Source organism: Myotis daubentonii, chromosome 1 (assembly GCF_963259705.1).
Source record: "Myotis daubentonii chromosome 1, mMyoDau2.1, whole genome shotgun sequence".
In the NCBI taxonomy this organism is placed as follows: domain Eukaryota; kingdom Metazoa; phylum Chordata; class Mammalia; order Chiroptera; family Vespertilionidae; genus Myotis; species Myotis daubentonii.
The window spans coordinates 39,863,351-39,882,188 of NC_081840.1; the positions used below are offsets into that span (position 1 = coordinate 39,863,351).

Sequence of the window (18,838 nt, forward strand, 5' to 3'; positions counted from 1 at the left end):
GCTTGTTTGCCTTTACTCATTCAACAAACATCTCTTTAAGCTTCTTCCAGTGAGCCAGGCAGGCCTTGCCACAGACATGAATAAGACAAAGACCCTGCCCTCAAAGTGCAGTGGGGGTGGTGAGGGGCACATGTGACGATCAGGGGTGATAGAGATTTGTGTGATTGGAGACACAATGATGGGGCACATGGAACAAGGAGAAGAGGCTTATAAGTCAGATTGTGGTTTCCTGAAAAGCTTCATGAAGGAGAAAGGTTTTGATTCAAGAATTAGGATGAGTGTTGACTCAATGAGAGAGATTGATTAGGTAAAACATCATAGGGGACTAGCATGTGAGATGTTCCAAACCATAAAACAGGAGGTTGCAAATGAGAGCTAAAGTCTCACCTGAAAGATTGGCTAGAGCTAGAGCTACCTTTCAAAGGGCTTTCTTGCAAGATGATTTAGTGCTTTTAAGAGCAGAGGTTTAGAAATCAAACAGAACTGAGTTCAAATCTCAGCTCTGGTAGTTACCAGCCATGTAACCATAACTGGTGTGTGTGTGTGTTTGTGTGTGTTTACCCCTCTAATTCTTAGCATAGTGTCTGGCTGTATCACATATATTGCTGCCTAACAAATTATCCCAAACCATAACAGCTTGAAACAACACGTATTTATTAAATCCTCAGTCTCTGTGGGTCTGGAATCTGGGCCCTGCTTATCAGGGTCCTCTGCTTCAGGGTCTCACAAGGCTGCAATCAAAGCATCAGCCAGAGCTAAGGTGTCATCTCAAGACATAACCTGGAAGGATTCACTCCCAAGCTCACTTACATGTTTGCTGGAAGAATCCAGTGCCTTGCTGGCTGTTAGCCAGAGGCTGCCTGGGTTCCTTGCCATGTTGGCCTTCCCATCATAACAGCTTCCTTCATCAAAGCCAGTGAAAGAGATATGCTATCAAGACAGATGTAGCCTAATCACTGAAGTGACTTCTCATCATGATTACCACATTGTACAGGTTAGAAGTCAGTAGGCTGGCCCACACTCCAGAGAAGGGGCTTATACAAGGCAATAATCACCAGGAAATGGGAGGGGCGTCATTGAAGGCCATTTTGGGGTCTGTCTGCCTGACCCACTAAATAAATAGCTTCTTACCACTAAATAAATGTTAGCTATTATTATTATACTAGAGGCCTGGTGCACAAAATTCATGCACAGGTAGGGCCCGAGGCCTGGCCGGCAATCAGAACTGATGGGGCCTTCCTTCTCCAGCTGCCAGCTGCTGGCTGGGGCCTTACCTTTGTTCCACACTGCCCCATGGTGGTCAGCACAAAGCATAGCAAGTGATCCAACTCCCAGTCTCCCCGTGGAACTCCTGAGGGGACACTTTGCATATTCAATTGAGAGTTGGAAAAGCTAGAAAGCCTGTGAAGGACTTCATATGAAGGAGTAACGTTAGGTGACCATGGGAAAGTAGTCACCTCATGTCATTGAGCCTTCATTTCCTGAATACATTGAAAAATACCTAGCCCCAAAGAAATGAGAACGCATCTATGCAAGCACAAATGCATGTTGTAATACCAAATATACAACTCTACACAGTCTGTGGAAGCAAACTGTTTTGGGCTAATTTTCCATTTTGTGTGGATTCTGTGAACCTCACAGTCTGATATCCTCAGCGTGGTTAGGGCTTGGCTCTGTGGGCCCAAGAGGATTTGTACAACTGGAATAAACTTTCACGAGAAAAAAATCGAGCAATGAGGGTCCCTTCAGCAATTCCAAAGGTTTGCCTTTTACTTCTTTTTACCTTCTTTTTGCTTCCAAGAACCCCTTGGGGGACTGGAGGGAGAAAACAGACTATCTGGGAAATTTCAAGCTCTTGATAATAAAAATGGTAATAAAATATCGTCCGGCCCCTGATGCTTCGCAGAGGGAATGTTTTTGGTGGATGGGGTTCCTCCACACCCTCGCAGCTGGTCTGTGCGGGTTTCCAGTTCGAGGATTCCACCTCTGTGTGCGAGGGCGAGGGCAGCTCCGACGCCCACGCCCTTAAACAGCGGGTGAGAGACCCAGGGTCCCGCGCCCCTCTGTTTGATGCCCAAACGGGACGCCTCATCCCACGCCCCAAACGGAACCGATCACACACTGTCGTTTTTCATGTTCTTCCCGGGTGCGGTTTTCCCCGGGGAAGGTAAACAGTTTCATGACCTGGACGGAACTTAGGAGTCAGCCCCTCCGACTTCGTACAAAGACGCGCTTCTCAACTGGACTTCTCTGGGTGGCGAGAAGCGGTCAGAGGGTGCGACTGCGACAAGTTCCCGTTGCTTCTCGGCCCTAGGGGTTGGCCTCGAGGACAAGGGGCTCCTGGGACCCCGGCACACACCCTGGCGCTGCCAGCCGGGTGGGGGGCACGCGCCCCCGCGGGGTTCCCCCTTGGCGCTGAGGTCACCTCTTGCAGCGCAGCTGCCTCCAGACGGGGGCGGGGCTCGCGGGGACCGGACGGGAGGGAGGGGGTGCCCCGGGAGGTCTCGGGGAGCGGAGGCGGAGCAGAAGGGGCAGCTCTGGGCAGCGCCGGCCGGGGGCTTTCCCCTCGCCTGGGGTAAAAGCGGGGCCGCTTCCGCAACCCCTGTCTTAGCAAACTTTTAACGAGAACCAGATGTGGCGGCTGCTGTCGAATTTTCTCAGAGCCGGTGATTGGTCCCCGTGTAGGGCCACAGCCAATCAGCGTGCTGAGAGGGCGGGGAGGCCCGCCCCCCGGAGCCCCCGGGGAACCAGGTTGGAGCTGGCGCTGCGCCGCCAGTGGACTCGCGGGCCGGGCCGGGACGGTGCGGCGGGGCAGCCCAGGCCGAGCAAGCATGCGGGGGGACCGGGCGGCCGGGCTGCGGGCACTGCTGGCGCTGCTGGCGCCGCCGCCGCCGCCGCTGCTGCTGCTGCTGCTGCTGTCCCGGGCCGCGGCGCTGGACCCCAGCGGGCTCTTCCCCTACGGGCAGTTTAGGGGGGACCAGCTCCTGAAGGAAGGCGACGACGAGAGCTCAGCCGCGGTGAAGCTGGCGAGCCCCCTGCGCTTCTACGAAGCTCAGTTCAGCTACCTCTACGTAAGTGCGGCCCCCTCTGGGTGCGGGACCCGGCAGCTCCTCCCCAGGGGTCCGTGCAGTGTGGGTCTCACCGAACCCTGACTTCCGAGGGGAGGGAATAGTGCGCACGCTGTGCTGTCCCCGAGCGCCCTGGGGTGGGACCAGCCTTTGCAGCGATGCTGCTGCCGGACCCGCGGCGTTCCTTGCCTCCAGTGAGAGAGCTAGACCTGTTCGCGGCATCAGGAGCGTCCGGGCAGAGAAGAAGGTAGCGTTGCTGGAGCAGCCAGTGGGGCTGCCAGTGAGGGCGGCGAGAAGGCTGCGCACGTCGGCAGAGCTGGGGTGCTCCCGCCTCGGACTCGGAGGTCTTCTCCAGGGTTGTGCGCCAAGGAAGGAAATATGCGAACAAGTTTTAGGGCTCCCGGACCTATTGCGTCGGGTTGTAGGGTAGGAGTGGGCGGCTGGGACTCGGGCCTTGGGCTTTGGGGAAGGGGGAGCGTCATGCCTGGGGCGGTTCCCTTCCCTCCTTGAGGAGCCGGGTGGGCGTGCATGTCTGGACCTGTGGTGGCCGCCCCCGGGCTCCTTGCAGATCAAGCGACCGCCACCTTTTGTCCCCCTCCTCTCCCAGGTGGGCACCAACGGCATCATCTCCACCCAAGACTTCCCCAGGGAGACCCAGTATGTGGACGATGGTTTCCCCACGGACTTCCCGGCCATTGCTCCCTTTCTGGCCGACATCGACACGAGCCAGGGCAGAGGCAGGATCCTGTACCGCGAGGACGCGAGTCCCGAGGTGCTGGACCTGGCCGCCCGCTACGTGCGCACCAGCTTCCCGCGCACCGCCTCGGATTTCACCCCCACCCACGCCTTCCTGGCCACCTGGGAGCAGGTGGGCGCCTACCAGGAGCCCAGGCTCGGGATGCCGCCCTCCGGAGAGGTAAGTGACAAGGGGTGCCTGGCTGCTGAGCCAGTGGAGGGATGGGCTTGAATTCTGGGCTGGAGCCCAGGGAGCGACTTGGAGTCTTTTCGGCGGAGTCTGCCCTTGAGCTGAACCTGATGTATCCTTTGGTGGCACCAGGCTCAAGTGGCCTGGATGTGAAGTCTTCAGGCTTCCACTGAAGATCTGAGAGGTGGTCCCTTCTAGCAGAAGAACGTGCTTAGGGGATGAGAGGGCCCCAGTGCAGATGCTGACGGCTCTCAGAGCACAAGGCAGTTGACTGTTTGGTTGTTTATTTTAAGAATCACCTCTAAGTATACAAGAATTATTTCTAATTATATGTTCATTGAAAGAAAAACATAAGCAAATACAGGCAGTTTTAAAAAGAACAGCCTCTCATTTTCCTACCACTCAAAGATAACCACTGTTAAACATTTTTCCTGTTTATTCCAAAAGTTTTTTCCCCCCTCTATCAATATCTATATTTATCTGTCATTTTCTATTAACAATGATGGGTTCACAGTGCACATACTGTTCTGTAGCCTACTTTCCCCTCACTAAATAGTATATTGTGAATATGTTTCAGTGTCAGTAAATCTATTTCTACAACGTTATTTATAAAGTCTGCATTATATTCCACCCACTGGATTTACCACAGTGGTCATTAAGGTTATTTCCAATTTTTTATCATTATAACTAATTTTGTGAAGCACTTTTTTGAAGCTAAATCTTTGCACATGTCTTCAGTTGACATTTTGGGGTTTGGAATTGGTGGGCCAGGGGGATGAACTTTTTATAAGGTTATTGATAGCTTTTGCCAACTTGCCCTCCAGGTTTCCATGCCTCCCTCATTTCCAGGAGACTGTCCTCAATTTGTTTTATAGTCCCTACCTGAGGAGCAACCCAAGCTCCCCGTCTTTAGGCTTGGCAGCAAACAAACGGACATCAGGTGGGGTCAGGGCGGCTTGGCAAATGGTAAACTGCCTCATTCCTGGAGTAGGTAGGGACTTCCTCCATTGAATTAGACCTGAATCAAAAGTGTTCTACTCCAAGGGCTGAAACGCTTACAATTTATCTCTATTTTAACTCATCAAAGTGGTTCTTAGCTACAGAAAGATGCTACATCTCTTCCCTGAGAGACTAAGTAGCTTGCCCACTCTCACTGAGTATTTCAAGATGGTGGCCATATTTATGTGTTCTGTAAGAGAAGTATTTGCTATAAGACTGTACTAAGTAAAAAAGATTTAGAAATAAAAATTGTTCAAATTTATGATTTTTTGGCCACTCATTTTTTTTGGGTCAGGCAACATCTAGTTTTGTTTATTGAATACTTTTTAAACAATACATGGTTTGACATTTTAATTATTCAATTCAACAGAATACATTGAATTTAAACAGATATATTGAGCACCTCTTTTGTGTAGGGCATTGGGCTAGGTAAAGAGTTGGAGAAAGTTGAGTAAGGTATGGCCCCCACCATCATGTTGCATTCATTCATTCATTCATTTTTGTTTATAAGTTTAAAAAACATTTAAAATTAATTATAGCATACTTACAATAAAACATTTAGAAAAGAAAAGAAACATTAGTTATAATTTCACTAACCAGAGGTCACCACTGCTAATAGTTTATTTTCTTCCAGTCTTTTATTGTAAACATATATCTTATATGTGGCATATTCATATGTGTGTGTGTAAGTAATTTACATTTAAGCATAGTTGAGATTTATTCATCCAACAAACCTTTTTTGCATACTTACTGTATGTCAGGACTGACATAGACATCATGAAAGGACATACTCTTTACTCCCAAGAATCTCATAATTTAGTAGGAACATTCATGATTATTCAATATGGTAAGTGTAGCAGCATTTTTACTTATGGAGAATAACACTACTCCTCTCTGGTTAGGAGACACTATCAGGGAAGGTTTCAATGAAGAAGTAGCTTTGAGTCTGAGTTGAGCAGAGTAGAACATTCCCAAAAGGATAGTCTATGACAAGGGTCCTCAAACTACGGCCCGCGGGCCACATGCAAATACAAATACTGTATTTGTTCCCGTTTTGTTTTTTTACTTCAAAATAAGATATGTGCAGTGTGCATAGGAGTTTGTTCATAGTTTTTTTAAAAAACTATAGTCTGGCTCTCCAATGGTCTGAGGGACAGTGAACTGGCCCCCTGTTTAAAAAGTTTGAGGACCCCTGGTCTGTGACATATCAGCCATGTGCTGTAGAGTAGAATGTGTTTGGGGCATTATGTGTGGTATATGATCACTGAAGAGGAGGGTGGTGGGACAGGAGGCCGGAAAGGCCAAGAAGTGGGAATTAGCAGATAATGTACTGAGAGCTTGGACTTGGTTCTTTGGCGATAGGCAACCTTTGAAGGATTTAAAGCAGAGGATTGATAGTTTTTGTTAAGAGAACTCTTTTTGATTGTATTGAGAAGGTGAGGGCACAAGGGAAAGATTGACTACTTATAGAGGTTGTTTGTATAAGTTATCTAGTTCATTCTGATAACAATATTTTTATCATACTGTCTTCCCACAGCAATCCTACAAGGTAAGTACCACATGACTTATCGTTTGCATTTCACAGATAATGGCAAATAGAAGTTAAAGCTATTATCCAGACTTGTGCTCTTAGTGAGGCAAAGGTAGGTTTAGAATACAGACTTATTGGTTCTTAGGTTTTTTTTGTTGCTTTTACACAGACTTTTTTTTTTTTTTCCACGCCAGACCCATTTTGTTGGCACAGGTGATGAAGGTAGACACAATAGTTGTGCCTTTTCCTAAGACTCCCAATAAATAAGGCTGGAGCTTTATTGTCTTGATGTGATCTTAGTAACAGAAGAGTCCTAGGAACCATAATGCGTTCAAAGGAAAAATGAGCTTGGAATGAAATTTGCTACGATGGACACTGTTGATACAAATTAGTATTCCAACACTCTGGAGAGATTCAGCTGTATCTGCCTTACTTTTCAACACGGAATAGAAAGACTAACTTGAATGAGATGAATCGGGGAGAGGAAATCACGCTACAGCTTTAAGTTCCAATTTTGTCAGGGCTTATTTGAAATCAAAAATTAAAATACAGATAGCATGACTTTGTTCATTATTTTTCTCTATTTCATCTGTAGTGTGGGAATAATGCTTCTCTTCCCCATCTTTCCGGGTGATGTAAAGACAATGACAATAAAGTTAAAACCATTTTGAAGGAAAAAGTGATTATGAAATGTTATCCAGTGATTTCAGAAACAATGACTCAGTCTTAGCCTTAGTTTTCTAAGCTGTGAAATGGAGTAGCAATGCCTGCCTTACAGGATTGTTGTGAGAATGAGCTAAAGTGACATTTTTATGTAGCCACTGCCATCCCTAGACCAGTGGTTCTCAACCTGTGGGTCGCGACCCCTTTAGTGGTCGAACGACCCTTTCACAGGGGTCGCCTAAGACCATCCTGCATATCAGATATTTACATGATGATTCATAACAGTAGCAACATTACAGTTATGAAGTAGCAATGAAAATAATTTTATGGTTGGGTCACAACATGAGGAACTGTATTTAAAGGGCCAGAAGGTTGCGAACCACTGCCTTAGACCCATCTGGTGTGGATGCTCACCCAATCTGTGTTCCCCTTCATTGGCTTGATGGGACCAGGTTCTGGTTCTTTTATTTCTCGATCTTGCAAGGATGCAAGTCCTTTACATAAGGACTCTTTAAATACAAGGTTTTCCAAATTGCAGTTTCCATCCGGGCTTTTTTGGGGTGGGGAGTGCAGGAAGATTTGTAGATTCCATCTCTCTTTCACTTTTCTAATTAAAATCCATCTTTGGACATTGCCATATGCTGAGTTGGCTTCAGAGTTTGTTTCATTTAGAAAGGAGATAAAGATTCTGTTTAGAGAAAGAATGTTTTTTCAATTACCCGTGTTGAAGGTTCTTCTGAATACTTTAAAGAGCTCTGTGACTTGAGTTCTTGTTTTAAGAGTTCTTTGGAGGTAGATTTTGGCAAATTGTCTACTTTGCTTGAAGGATTTCTACATGGCTTTTTTAAACCTTGGCATATTGACCTTATGTTGCAAAGTTACCTGAAATTTGAAGAGATCAGAGGAATGGCATCTTTACCACTTAAACAACGTCAGTTGTTGCCCTTTCTCTCCATGGATATTCAAGGTGGGTGTGACAGGATGTTGTAGCTGATACTGCAGGGATATCAAGATGTAACTGCATCTAAAATACGAACAAATAGTGTTTATCAACTCAGTTCATCTGAGATTCCTTGAGCTGTCATAGGTACTTCACGGACAAAGAAGTCACGGTATTGACATCAAAGAACTTACTGACGGAAAGAGGGCTAGTGTTTACTTTAGCTGCATTTTTTGGGAAGGGGAGTGTTGCTTTGCTGTTGTTGGAGGGATGGGGGTTACACAGATCTGTGTGGGGCAGGGAATGTTTTGTTGATCTGGATTTTAAGTTGGGCTGTAAGAATGGGTCTTGAGAACGAGGTAGCAGGAGAGCTTGTCCTGAGCTAGGGTGTGTGGGAGAAGGCTGGAGAGCTGAGGCTGGAAAAATGGGTGAAGGAGTCGGGGCAGTAACATAAGATGAGCAGAAAGGTGCCCATTGGAGGCCCCTGTGGGGCCTGAGGTAGGTTGACTTGTTTCAAAGGCTGATGGCCATCGATGGAGGGCATTGGATCCACAGAGAAAATTCGAGGTAAAAGCAGGACAATGTTGTCGCTTTTTGACTTCTGGAGCTGACGTCCAGAAGAGGGGAGGTTTGCAGTCGATCTGAAAGAGTTTAACCTGAGGCTGAGGCATAGCGGTGAGGACATACAGAATGAGACAGATAAGGAAATTGATTAAAGAAATGCTGACGTCTTGCTAAAGACTAAAGGTCAGGAAGGGATATGATAGCACTGAGCACTTACCTTTGATTTGGGGCAGGCTCTGTAGGATTTAGGCAGAAAATAAATGAGGGAAAATCATGCATGTGACAGTATCGTACAAGTAATGGGCGATGGAGGATTATGCCAAGGCATGGCATTTAGTGTTGAACCCAAACTCTGGAGGCCAGAAGTCAGAGATGCTGCACTCTGGGAAGCATGGGACCCTAAGGAAGAGAGAAAACTACAACCCCTTTAGGAGGCACCCTCTAGTGACTAATTTTCATGGTTATTTTTGTAAGCCACTATAGGCCATCCCTTTGGGGTAAGGTTGGCACTACTCTGATTTTTTGCCAGTGACAAATTAGTTAAATGCATTAGATGGGTATGTTTGATATCCATCAGCTTGGCTCTGCGAGTGTCCAGGCAATATTGATGGGTGATATCCTATACCTGCAGAGGACAGCCAGGCTCCTGCCTGCTTTCTGCTAAGGGCTCTGGCTTTTCTCTCTTTCTGATAACAGGATGACAGAAACCTTGCAGCTCCGCAGCCACTGGCCCTGATCCTGTCTGTGCTACTCCTCTGCCTGGGAAGGCCCCTCTCTCCTCTCTGGGATCCTGGGGGAGTTGGGAACCTGGGACCCTTCTGTGGGGTTTGGCAGCCCATCTGAGGGTTTCCCTTCAGACAGAGCGTGTGGGGTTCTTGCAAAGGCTTGTCTCTAGGAATGTGAAGACCTTTCCGGTCTGGAAGCCAGTCAGCGAGTGCCTTGGGAGGAGGAGCAGCCCTCAGGACTTGTGAAGGCCACTCTTTAGCAATAAGATGTAGAATTTTCTGGAACCGGGCGAGAACTTAAAAAGTGATCATTTGGTGTGTGGGTGGATTTTAAGTAGCCAAACTTTTGGCGCGTACTTTGGGGCCCTAAATTCTATTTTAAAATTCTTCTTTTATTGGCCTCGGTGGAGACACGTAGATTAAATGCTTGCGACCTGTAATTACTGCTTGTCTCAGGGATGGCGTGTAAAAGACATTGAGTAAATGTTCCTTGAAATGGATTTGTTGACTGGCTGACTGAAAGAATGAATAAAGTGCTAAATGCCCAGACCCCACAGTAAAATGTCAGACCCTCCCCTTCCCAGCTCTGTGTCCTTTCCTCCCTCTCCCTCCCCCTCCCCGCTTCAATTCCTTCACAATCTGTAGACCCTCCTTATCTCGTAGAATGTCTCTAAACTTAGAACCAGGATTTCTTCCTATCTCAGGTTTATTGTGGGCAATCAACGCCAGGAGCTTTGAACGCTTAGCTTTTGGAAACAGGTTCTGTCTCCTTCCTGGAGTACTTTTCTTTCCCTCGTTGAGCTTTATTTATTCTCACTATAGTAAAAGTCGAAAGTTCCTGGATCCACATTAGTTGATGACGTAGTATATATATTACATGATGTATAGACATGATGCAGCAGCTCTGGCTTCCCAGCTTGGAGAAATTCTAGGAAACATCTCTTGCCTTTTGTTTTCGGAACACTCAGGTTTTGCTGATGAAATAATCAACAACTACAGTAGCAAATACACCTGGGCAGCGTCCCGGTCCCTGCCCCTTTGCTTCCTCAGCACCAAGCATGTCAGGTGCTCATAGGCACTTGGCTGTTTGAATTACCGTACGAATGAGTTAATAGATGGGGTTTGCAAACAGATAAATAACCAGCCAGGCAAAACGAGGTGACTGCAAGCTAGAAACACTCCCAAAGGTGTCATGGAGGGTCAGAGGACAGAAATCGATCTACACGGAATCACAGCACACCCCTAGGGGCAGCACCAGAGGGTTAGGAGGTTTTCAGTCTCAGGGAAATGTGAGCGCACATATAGGGGCATCTGAGTACACGGGACAAACGGGGAATGTTAGATAGTCTGGCGGAGATACAGCAGATCTGAACCCGGAGGGGAGTTCACAGCAGGGCGCACCTCACCTGGAATGGCATGCTGAGGAGCAGCGAGGGTGGCCTCGTCATACAGGACCTGGACTCTGAGCTGGCCAGCCTGCCGCCATGGGCCAGCTACCTGAATTTAGGCAGATTCATTAGCCTCTATGTCTCTCTCCTCTTCTCTTCCTCTGGCGGGGGTGTGGAGAGATGGATGGAAGAGAAAAGAGAGTGAGGCAATAGTAAGGAGGTCTTTTGATCAGCCGGTGCCTAACACCGTGTCTGCCCACGATGGGCATTCAATAAATAGGTGAATGAATGAATGATCCAGATGAGTGCCCAGGGCAGGAAACTAGGGCAGTGGGAATGAACAAGGTAAGTTTGCTACTTGCTCTCAGCTCTGAAAGAGGTTTGAAATTGAGCATTTATACCTTAAAAGGTATTATGTTTTTAACCCGTTTTTTTTTTTTTACCTATACATATTTCAACTATTAATCTGAATTGACAAAATGTGATTATAGCTTATAAAATTATATTGCCACTTGAAGAGGAAATTTAAAAGAATAGTACGTATAAAAACATTTTGGAGAAATCCTAATGAGGGGGAAACCCTTTGTACTTAATGATGCTTCGCTTGCATTGTCTTTTTGTTTGTTTGTTTTATTAAGAATATTTCCTTTTTTTTTTCCGCACAGCTGAATACTTTCCAGGTAGTTTTGGCATACGATGAGTCCGATACCTACGCCTTCTTTCTTTACCCTGTCAATGGCCTTCATTTCTTTGGAACGCGCCCCAAAGAGTCCTACAATGTCCAGCTCGAGCTTCCAGCCCGGGTGGGCTTCTGCCGAGGGGAGATCGATGACCTGAAGAGAGAAGGACCATATTTTAGCTTGACTAGCTCTGAACAATCTGTGAAAAATCTCTACCAGTAAGTGCCCTAGGGCTTAAGCCCTTTCCTGTTGGAATGGAAGGACCCTTTGGAGCTCCCCAAACCCAAGTGGTCATAAGACCATTAAATAATATCTTGGTGGTTTCTGAGTAAGGCATCTCGACTAGACCCTGGGAGGAGCAAGGCCACCAAATATAAAAGGTCCTTTATTTTTCTTGCCCTGTTGGCTAAAGATACCTGAAACAGAACTGTGTGTGTGTGTGTGTGTGTGTGTGTGTGTGTGTGTGTGTGTGTGTGTGTGTGTGTTTGCAGAGCCACTGAGGTTTGCTATGGAAAACATTGCTCTTGGAACCACATAAAAATACCCAGTAATATAACTGCCCAGATTGAAGTCTTTCCAGGTTAATTATTTCACAGAAGGAGATGCTGTGATTTTAGTCTTTTAGACAGATAACGTGTTGAAAGTTAAATAAGAGTAAAGTAATTTGGGAAACAAAGTAAACAAATAGACGGACAGGTTTTTAGCAGTGTCATGGTTTCACTATGGCTTTATTATCTGAAATCGCAGCGATTGGTTTTCTATGGAGCAGCCAAGACTGAACACATCCCTCAGTCCCATCGGCGGCTTACTCTGCTCATGCAATCCAAGCCCTTTCAGTTCTCGTCAGTCCACATCACGCCAGCATAGGGGCAGCACCTCTTGATATCTATTAATTTTAAAAATATACTTGCTTTTATTCCTTTCCTGAATATGGATGCTGAAGCCAGACAGAACACCTTGGCTGCGTAGCCTCCCTTCCTGCCTCTCGGTTTCACTAGAGTATTCCCGGGTATTGAAACACTTTACACATTTGCATGCCATCTGCTCTGCTCAGCTACCGAGGGCAGGCCCTGTAGCCAAATATGGTTACTCGAGATAACATTTATTTTATTTTTTTAAATTTTGTTTTATTGCTTAAAGTATTACAAAGAGTATTACACATGTCTCCTTTTTTTTTCTCCCCTTGACCTTCCCCTGGCCTCCCCTATCCCCCAGTGTCTTGTGTCCATTGTTTATGTTTATATACGTGCATACAAGTCCTTTGGTTGATCTCTTACCCCGCCCCCAACCCTCCCTGGCCTTCCCGCTGTAGTTTGACAGTCTGTTTGATGTTGCTCTGCCTCTGCATCTATTTTTGTTCATCAATTTATAATGGTCTTAATTATCCATAAATGAGTGAGATCATGTGGTATTTTTCTTTCATTGACTGGCTTATTTTTTTAAAATATATTTTATTGATTTTTTACAGAGAGGAAGGGAGAGAGATAGAGAGTCAGAAACATCGATGAGAGAGAAACATCGATCAGCCGCCTCCTGCACATCCCCCACCGGGGATTTGCCCGACCCAGGTACATGCCCTTGACCGGAATCGAACCTGGGACCTTTCAGTCCGCAGGCCGACGCTCTATCCACTGAGCCAAACCGGTTTCAACTTGACTGGCTATTTCAATGGAATACTATGCTGCTATAAAAAAGAAGGAATTCTTACCACTTGCAACAGCATGGATGGAACTGGAGAGCATTATGCTAAGTGAAATGAGCTAACATTTATTGAGAGCTTAACCACTCACCAAACATTGTGCTAAACAGTTTCTAGAGGCTGTCTTAATTAAAACTCACAAGAATCCTAGGAGGTAAGTTAGATTCTTCTCTCAACTTCACAAATGAGCTTAGGGAAGCTAAGTTGCCTATAATCCCAGTTATTAAGTGGCGAAGCCAAAATTCAAGCACAAGACTGGGGCTCTGAGCCACTTATTTTGTGCTGAATCCTGGTTGTCTTTTCCATTCTCGTGCATCTGAGGTCTCCATCTAGGTTGCCTTTTAGTCTAGGCTCTGGTGGAGAAAACTTCGCTTCTTGCTTTTGCTCCCTGGGTTCCACCTGACCCTCCCACCCTGGAGGCCAGAGTCTCTGCTCCTCAGATATTATGGAGAGCTCACAGGGGGCCATGCGCTTGAAAGACAAAGGTGTCTAAGGCACAGGCCCTGCACTAGCAACTTGCCCTGTAGCAGGGTTGACAGACAAATAGATCAACAATTCCCAGCACAGGGCGCAGGAGGTGGTAAGGGCCAAAGAGCCTGTCAGAAAAGCAGTTGTGCTCCCCCACCACAATCATAAAGGCCCCTAAGACTACACACACAGCCCTGACCGGGTTGCTCAGTTGGTTGGAGCATCGTTCCATACACCAAAAGTTGGCAGGTTCAATTCCCAGTCAGGGCATGTACCCAGATTGTGAGTTCAATTCCTAGTTGAGGCACATGTGGGAGACAACCGATGAATGTTTCTCTCTCATATCGATGTTTCTCTCTCTCCCTCTTCCTTCTGCTGTCTAAAATCAGCTTTTTTAAAAAATAAAATAGCGCGCGCACACACACACACACACACACACACACACACACTTACACTTCCATTTACCTCCTTCCATGCCTTCCCTCATTTTTATCTTTGATGCTTCCCAGAAACTTCTGAGTTGCTTAATGAGAGCAGAATAGTTATGGGGCCAAAATGACTAATAGATTTTTCTTTAAGTGTAACCCATGCTTAATATTAAAAAACAAAATAAATTATAAACAATGCAGAATAATATGAAATAAAAGCAAAAAATTAACCAGTATCACTACTTCAAGTGATAACCAGTGTTAATAGTCCTTCCAAAATTTTAGGTACAGTATAGGTAAAAACTTTTAAAAGCTATAATGACATTATAGGCCTCTTTCAGTACAATATCTGTTTATATTATCATTTTGAGGCTACTAAAACATGTATCATATCTATTCTGTATTATTAAGACAACTTATCGATGAACATTTCATGTTTCTGGTTTATCCTGTTGTAAATATCATTGCAGTAAACAGCATAATATACAAAGTGGGGCAAAAGTAGGTTTACAGTTGTGAGTATGTGAAACAGAATTTATTCTTGTATTATTACTTATTATTTTCCATACGAACAACTGTAAACCTACTTTTGCCCCACCCTCTACATTGCTCAGATTCTCATTTCCCTTAAAAGTAGAATTTCTGGAAAAGGACGTACTAAGTTTCACATTTTGATGGGTATTAACAAATTGCCCTTCAGAAGCATTGCACCAACTTATATCCTCACCAGTGATGCAGGGCAGTAATTGGCAGTGTCTGTTCCCTATAGGCTTTTATTCTTTTTAATATTTGTGAATCCAAGGGGTAGAAAATGTTCTTATTTTCACTCTAATTGTTTTGGTTACTAGTAAATCTGAACACCTTTCCATATGTTTATTAGCCATTTATCTATCTTCTTTGTGACGTATCTGTCCATATCCTTTGCTATTTTCTGTTGGGGTGTTTACAAAGAACGCTTATAAACCAGAAAAAAACAACAACAACAAAAAACCACAACAACATGGTAAAGATCTCAGTCCTCTTCTATGCTGTGCATATTTTTATCCAGTTGTTCATCTTTAAAGATACTCATGATCTAGAAGTTAGAAGTTGAGAGTTATCTTTTCCTTTATGATTTCAGGTTTTGAAGTTATTCTCAGAAAGGTCTTCTCTACCTCCAAATTATAGAAATGTTCCTCAATTAAGTCTTCTTTTTTACTTCTCATTATTTAAATTTAAAAAAATAGAGAAAAGTGGAGAGAGTAGCTAAATGAACAGCCAAATGCTTGTGATCTAAATTCGTTATTGACATTGCCATGTTCATCAATTTTTTTCTTTTTTTTGCTTAAGTATTTTAAAGTAAGTCATACACTTCATTCCATTCACTCCAAATACTTCAGTGTACATCTCTAAAGAATTAAGTTACTTTCCTAGTCAGTGGAATCTTTGTATTACTCAAACTTGTTCTATTGTTATAAGCTCAAAGGTCATACATTATACAAATCATAGTGTGTTTGTCATAAATCTTCTGAACATTTGAATATAAATGCACACGCCTGCATTTTTGAAGTTACACTTTTCTATTTCCTGGAAGACAGTAGTTGCTAAGTACTTACCATGTGCAAGGCCCCATGCTAGGCATTTTATGTGATTTTCTAACTTTATCCTCCCAACAACCCAGGGAGGATGCCACTGTCATCCCATTCTGTAGTCTTGTTTTTCTTTCTAGGAAATAAAATCTTTCCATCACTAAGCTTTCCAAATGACCTTGGACCCTAGGATAAACTCACATTGGTTACTTTCCCATCATGCACCATGACAAAACCAAGATAGTGATTTATATTTAATGAGAAGGTTATCTTATTTAGCTTTTATCTGCCATAATTTGTATTTTCCTACTCTTTGAAGCTTTTATAGTTTTCTGTTTCTAACATCAAGAGGAAATTTCACAGCTGCAACACCTCCGATATGATAATAAACTCAGTATCCGCATATCTTCAGGGGTCTCTCTTATCTTCTTTAGTGTTCCTTATTTGCTTGCCAAGAAATACCAACACTAATTCTCAGAACTTACAATGCATAGCATATTACACAAAGGATCATAGTTTTGCTTTCTATATTCCTGTTTTCCTAAGTTACTTAGAATAGCAGCAGCAGCAACAACCATAATAACAATAACACATACACATAGAGATAGAGATAAACAGAGATAGATAGATAGATGAGAGAGGGGGGGGAGAGAGAGAGAGGGAGAGAGAGAGAGAGAGAGAGAGAGAGAGAGAGAGAGAGAGAGAGAGAGAAAGATTCATTACCGAGGATATTTTTTTCCATTGATATTTAGAGAGAGTGGAAGGGAGGGGAAGAGACAGAGAGAAACATCAATGTGAGAGAGAGAGACATTGATTGGTTGCCTCCCACACCCACCCTGATCAGGGCCAGGGATCATGCATGCAACCCAGGTATGTGCCCTTGACTGGAATCAAACTGGGACCCTTCAGTCCACTGGCTGCCACTCTATTCACTGAGTCAAACTGTCTGGTGCGTTATTTGTGGCATTTTGATTAAACTACTTTCTTATTTTCCTATTAACTTTGTTCTGTGGTTGATCAACATTTTAGACTTGTTCAGTTGTATTTCTTTGAATTTTTTTACATTGACTTAACCATTCTCCATGAATTAGTTAATTGATTGGTCCATGTGACTAAGCAGTGAAATGTCTTTAACGTTCTGTAGAGTATGGTAATTCAGATGTTGTAGAGTTATAATAATTCAAGTGCTGATTGATTATAGAGTATTTGTTTTCTGACATAAAATAATAATTATTTTATAAGAATATAAAGCCCAAGTGTAAAGCATGGGTTTTAGTGTTAGTGCCTAATCCAAGCTGTCAATTATTAAGAAGATTAGTTAGCCTCTCTAAACCTATTTTCTCTTCTATATAATTGGGCATGGCCACTGCCTCTGCCTTATAGATTGTACTGAAGAAAGTTAAGCACTTGACAGATAACTAATGCTTAAAAGCATGTGGTAGTCATTGTTTGGCAAAAAATTTTCAGTATACATTTTCTTTTCTTTTTTTGAGAGGGAGAGGAAGGGAGAGAAATAGAGAGAGAGAAACATCGATGAGAGAGGAACAAGGGTCATCATCAATCAGCTGCCTCCTGCACGTCATCAAGCCCGCAACTTGGGCATGTGCCCTGACTGGGAATCAAACCTGTGACCTCTTGGTTCCTGGGTCACTCAACCACTGAGCCACACAGGCTGGGCAGCATATGTTTTCTTAAACGTAGAAGAAAGATAAATATTTTTGCATTCCCTCTTTGTTTTCAATCAGCCAGATTTTAGATAAAATGTGGATTGTAGAGCAGTCTAGCATTCTGTGAAACACAGCCTTTGAAAGTGACTATAAATAAGAGATTGTTTATATCAAAATTCCAGTATCATCCTTTTAGTTAACATGTAAGTCTCATTTTATTTGTTTTTTTTCTACACCCATGAAAACTCTGAATCTGATCTTGATAGTCTTTTAGTTTTAAAATAAAATGCTCACCTTTGTAGGAAGATGGGTAGTGGCCACTTTTATTACAATGCACTGCCCCCCCCCCTTTTTTTTTAGACACAGCAACCTGGGGATTCCTGGAGTGTGGGCTTTTCATATCGGCAGCGTCTCCCCACTGGACAATGTCAGGCCAGCAGTAGTGGGAGGATCCCTTTCCCAAGCCCGCTCCTCAGCTTCCCGGAAGCATTCCTTCAGCCATGCTGCAGCCCTGGAAAGAAACTACAGTGAGGACGACTTGGATTATTATGGTGAGAATGAGGAGGAGACTGAATACCCACCGAGCGAACCGGAGGAGGTGTTGAAAGGCCACGGCAATATCAATGCTTCCTTCCACGCAAAGGCTGACTCAAGGCCTGTAGGGGGTGGGGTCTCTCCTCCAGATTCCTACCTGGACTCCCCTTTGCATCCAACACCCAGAAATAGGCCATTCCATCCTGAAACAGAATCTGCCTCCTTGGACTCTCAAACCAAAGAAGGGAGGCGTGTGAAGGAGATGGCCGCCCTAGATAGAAGAGGCCAGGTGGAGGCTTCGGAACAGCCATGGACCAGAGGCCCGCCTCCATCGGAGAGAGAAGAAAAGGTGCTGGATCCTTCCCAGGGAGCCCCACCTCCCGACCTTGAAAACAGAAGCATCCAGCCAGACGTAGATGGAGGGGCACTGCCTTCCGAAAGGGGTGCTCGCCCGGCCCATGGCGAAGGAGAGGTGGTCCTGCCCAGTTACGCCAGGCCAGGTCAGGCAGCGCCACGGGATCACGGGAGGCCCGCGGAAGGGGCGGACGATAACAGTTCCAACACTGGGGGTAAGTGGCTAGAAAACCGGGTGCTAAGATCCCATTTTAAAAATGCTGGTTTTGCAGGGAGTCATACGTTTTCTCTCAGGCGAGTACGTGGAAAGTTCAGCAGAAAGAAGATTGGAACTGATTTTTAAACGCATGTTTCAGGAGATAGAGTATCTTTCCTTTGCCAAATACATCTTGGCAGGCAAATTCTGTTTGGAATCCCTTGACGATTAATCATGTTTTTGAAAAAATGGGCCTCATGGAGCGAGTGGGGAAGGACTGGCTTGCTCGTGCCAGCACCGCTCTCAAGTGTAATGAAGTATTTCGGTTTTGAAAGTTCAGCAAAGGTATAAAACATTCCGGGGCTGCGCACACATTACAGTGATGGAGGGCGGAAGGCTGGTTTTAAGTGGCTAGCATTCCAGATTCTTCCCCTGTGATGG

At 44.8% G+C, this 18,838-nt stretch overlaps 1 protein-coding gene across 1 annotated transcript in view; it reads left to right on the top strand.

Moving 5' to 3' along the window:
- Positions 1–2,759: 2,759 nt before the first annotated feature.
- NID2 (nidogen 2) overlaps positions 2,760–18,838 on the top strand; it is a 66,576-nt gene continuing 50,497 nt past the window's right edge. The window contains exons 1-4 of the mRNA XM_059695970.1: positions 2,760–3,071; positions 3,676–3,984; positions 11,469–11,701; positions 17,674–18,416. Coding sequence (XP_059551953.1) covers positions 2,832–3,071; positions 3,676–3,984; positions 11,469–11,701; positions 17,674–18,416 — 1,525 coding nt within the window. The 5' untranslated portion in view covers positions 2,760–2,831. The remainder of the gene's footprint in view (positions 3,072–3,675; positions 3,985–11,468; positions 11,702–17,673; positions 18,417–18,838) is intronic.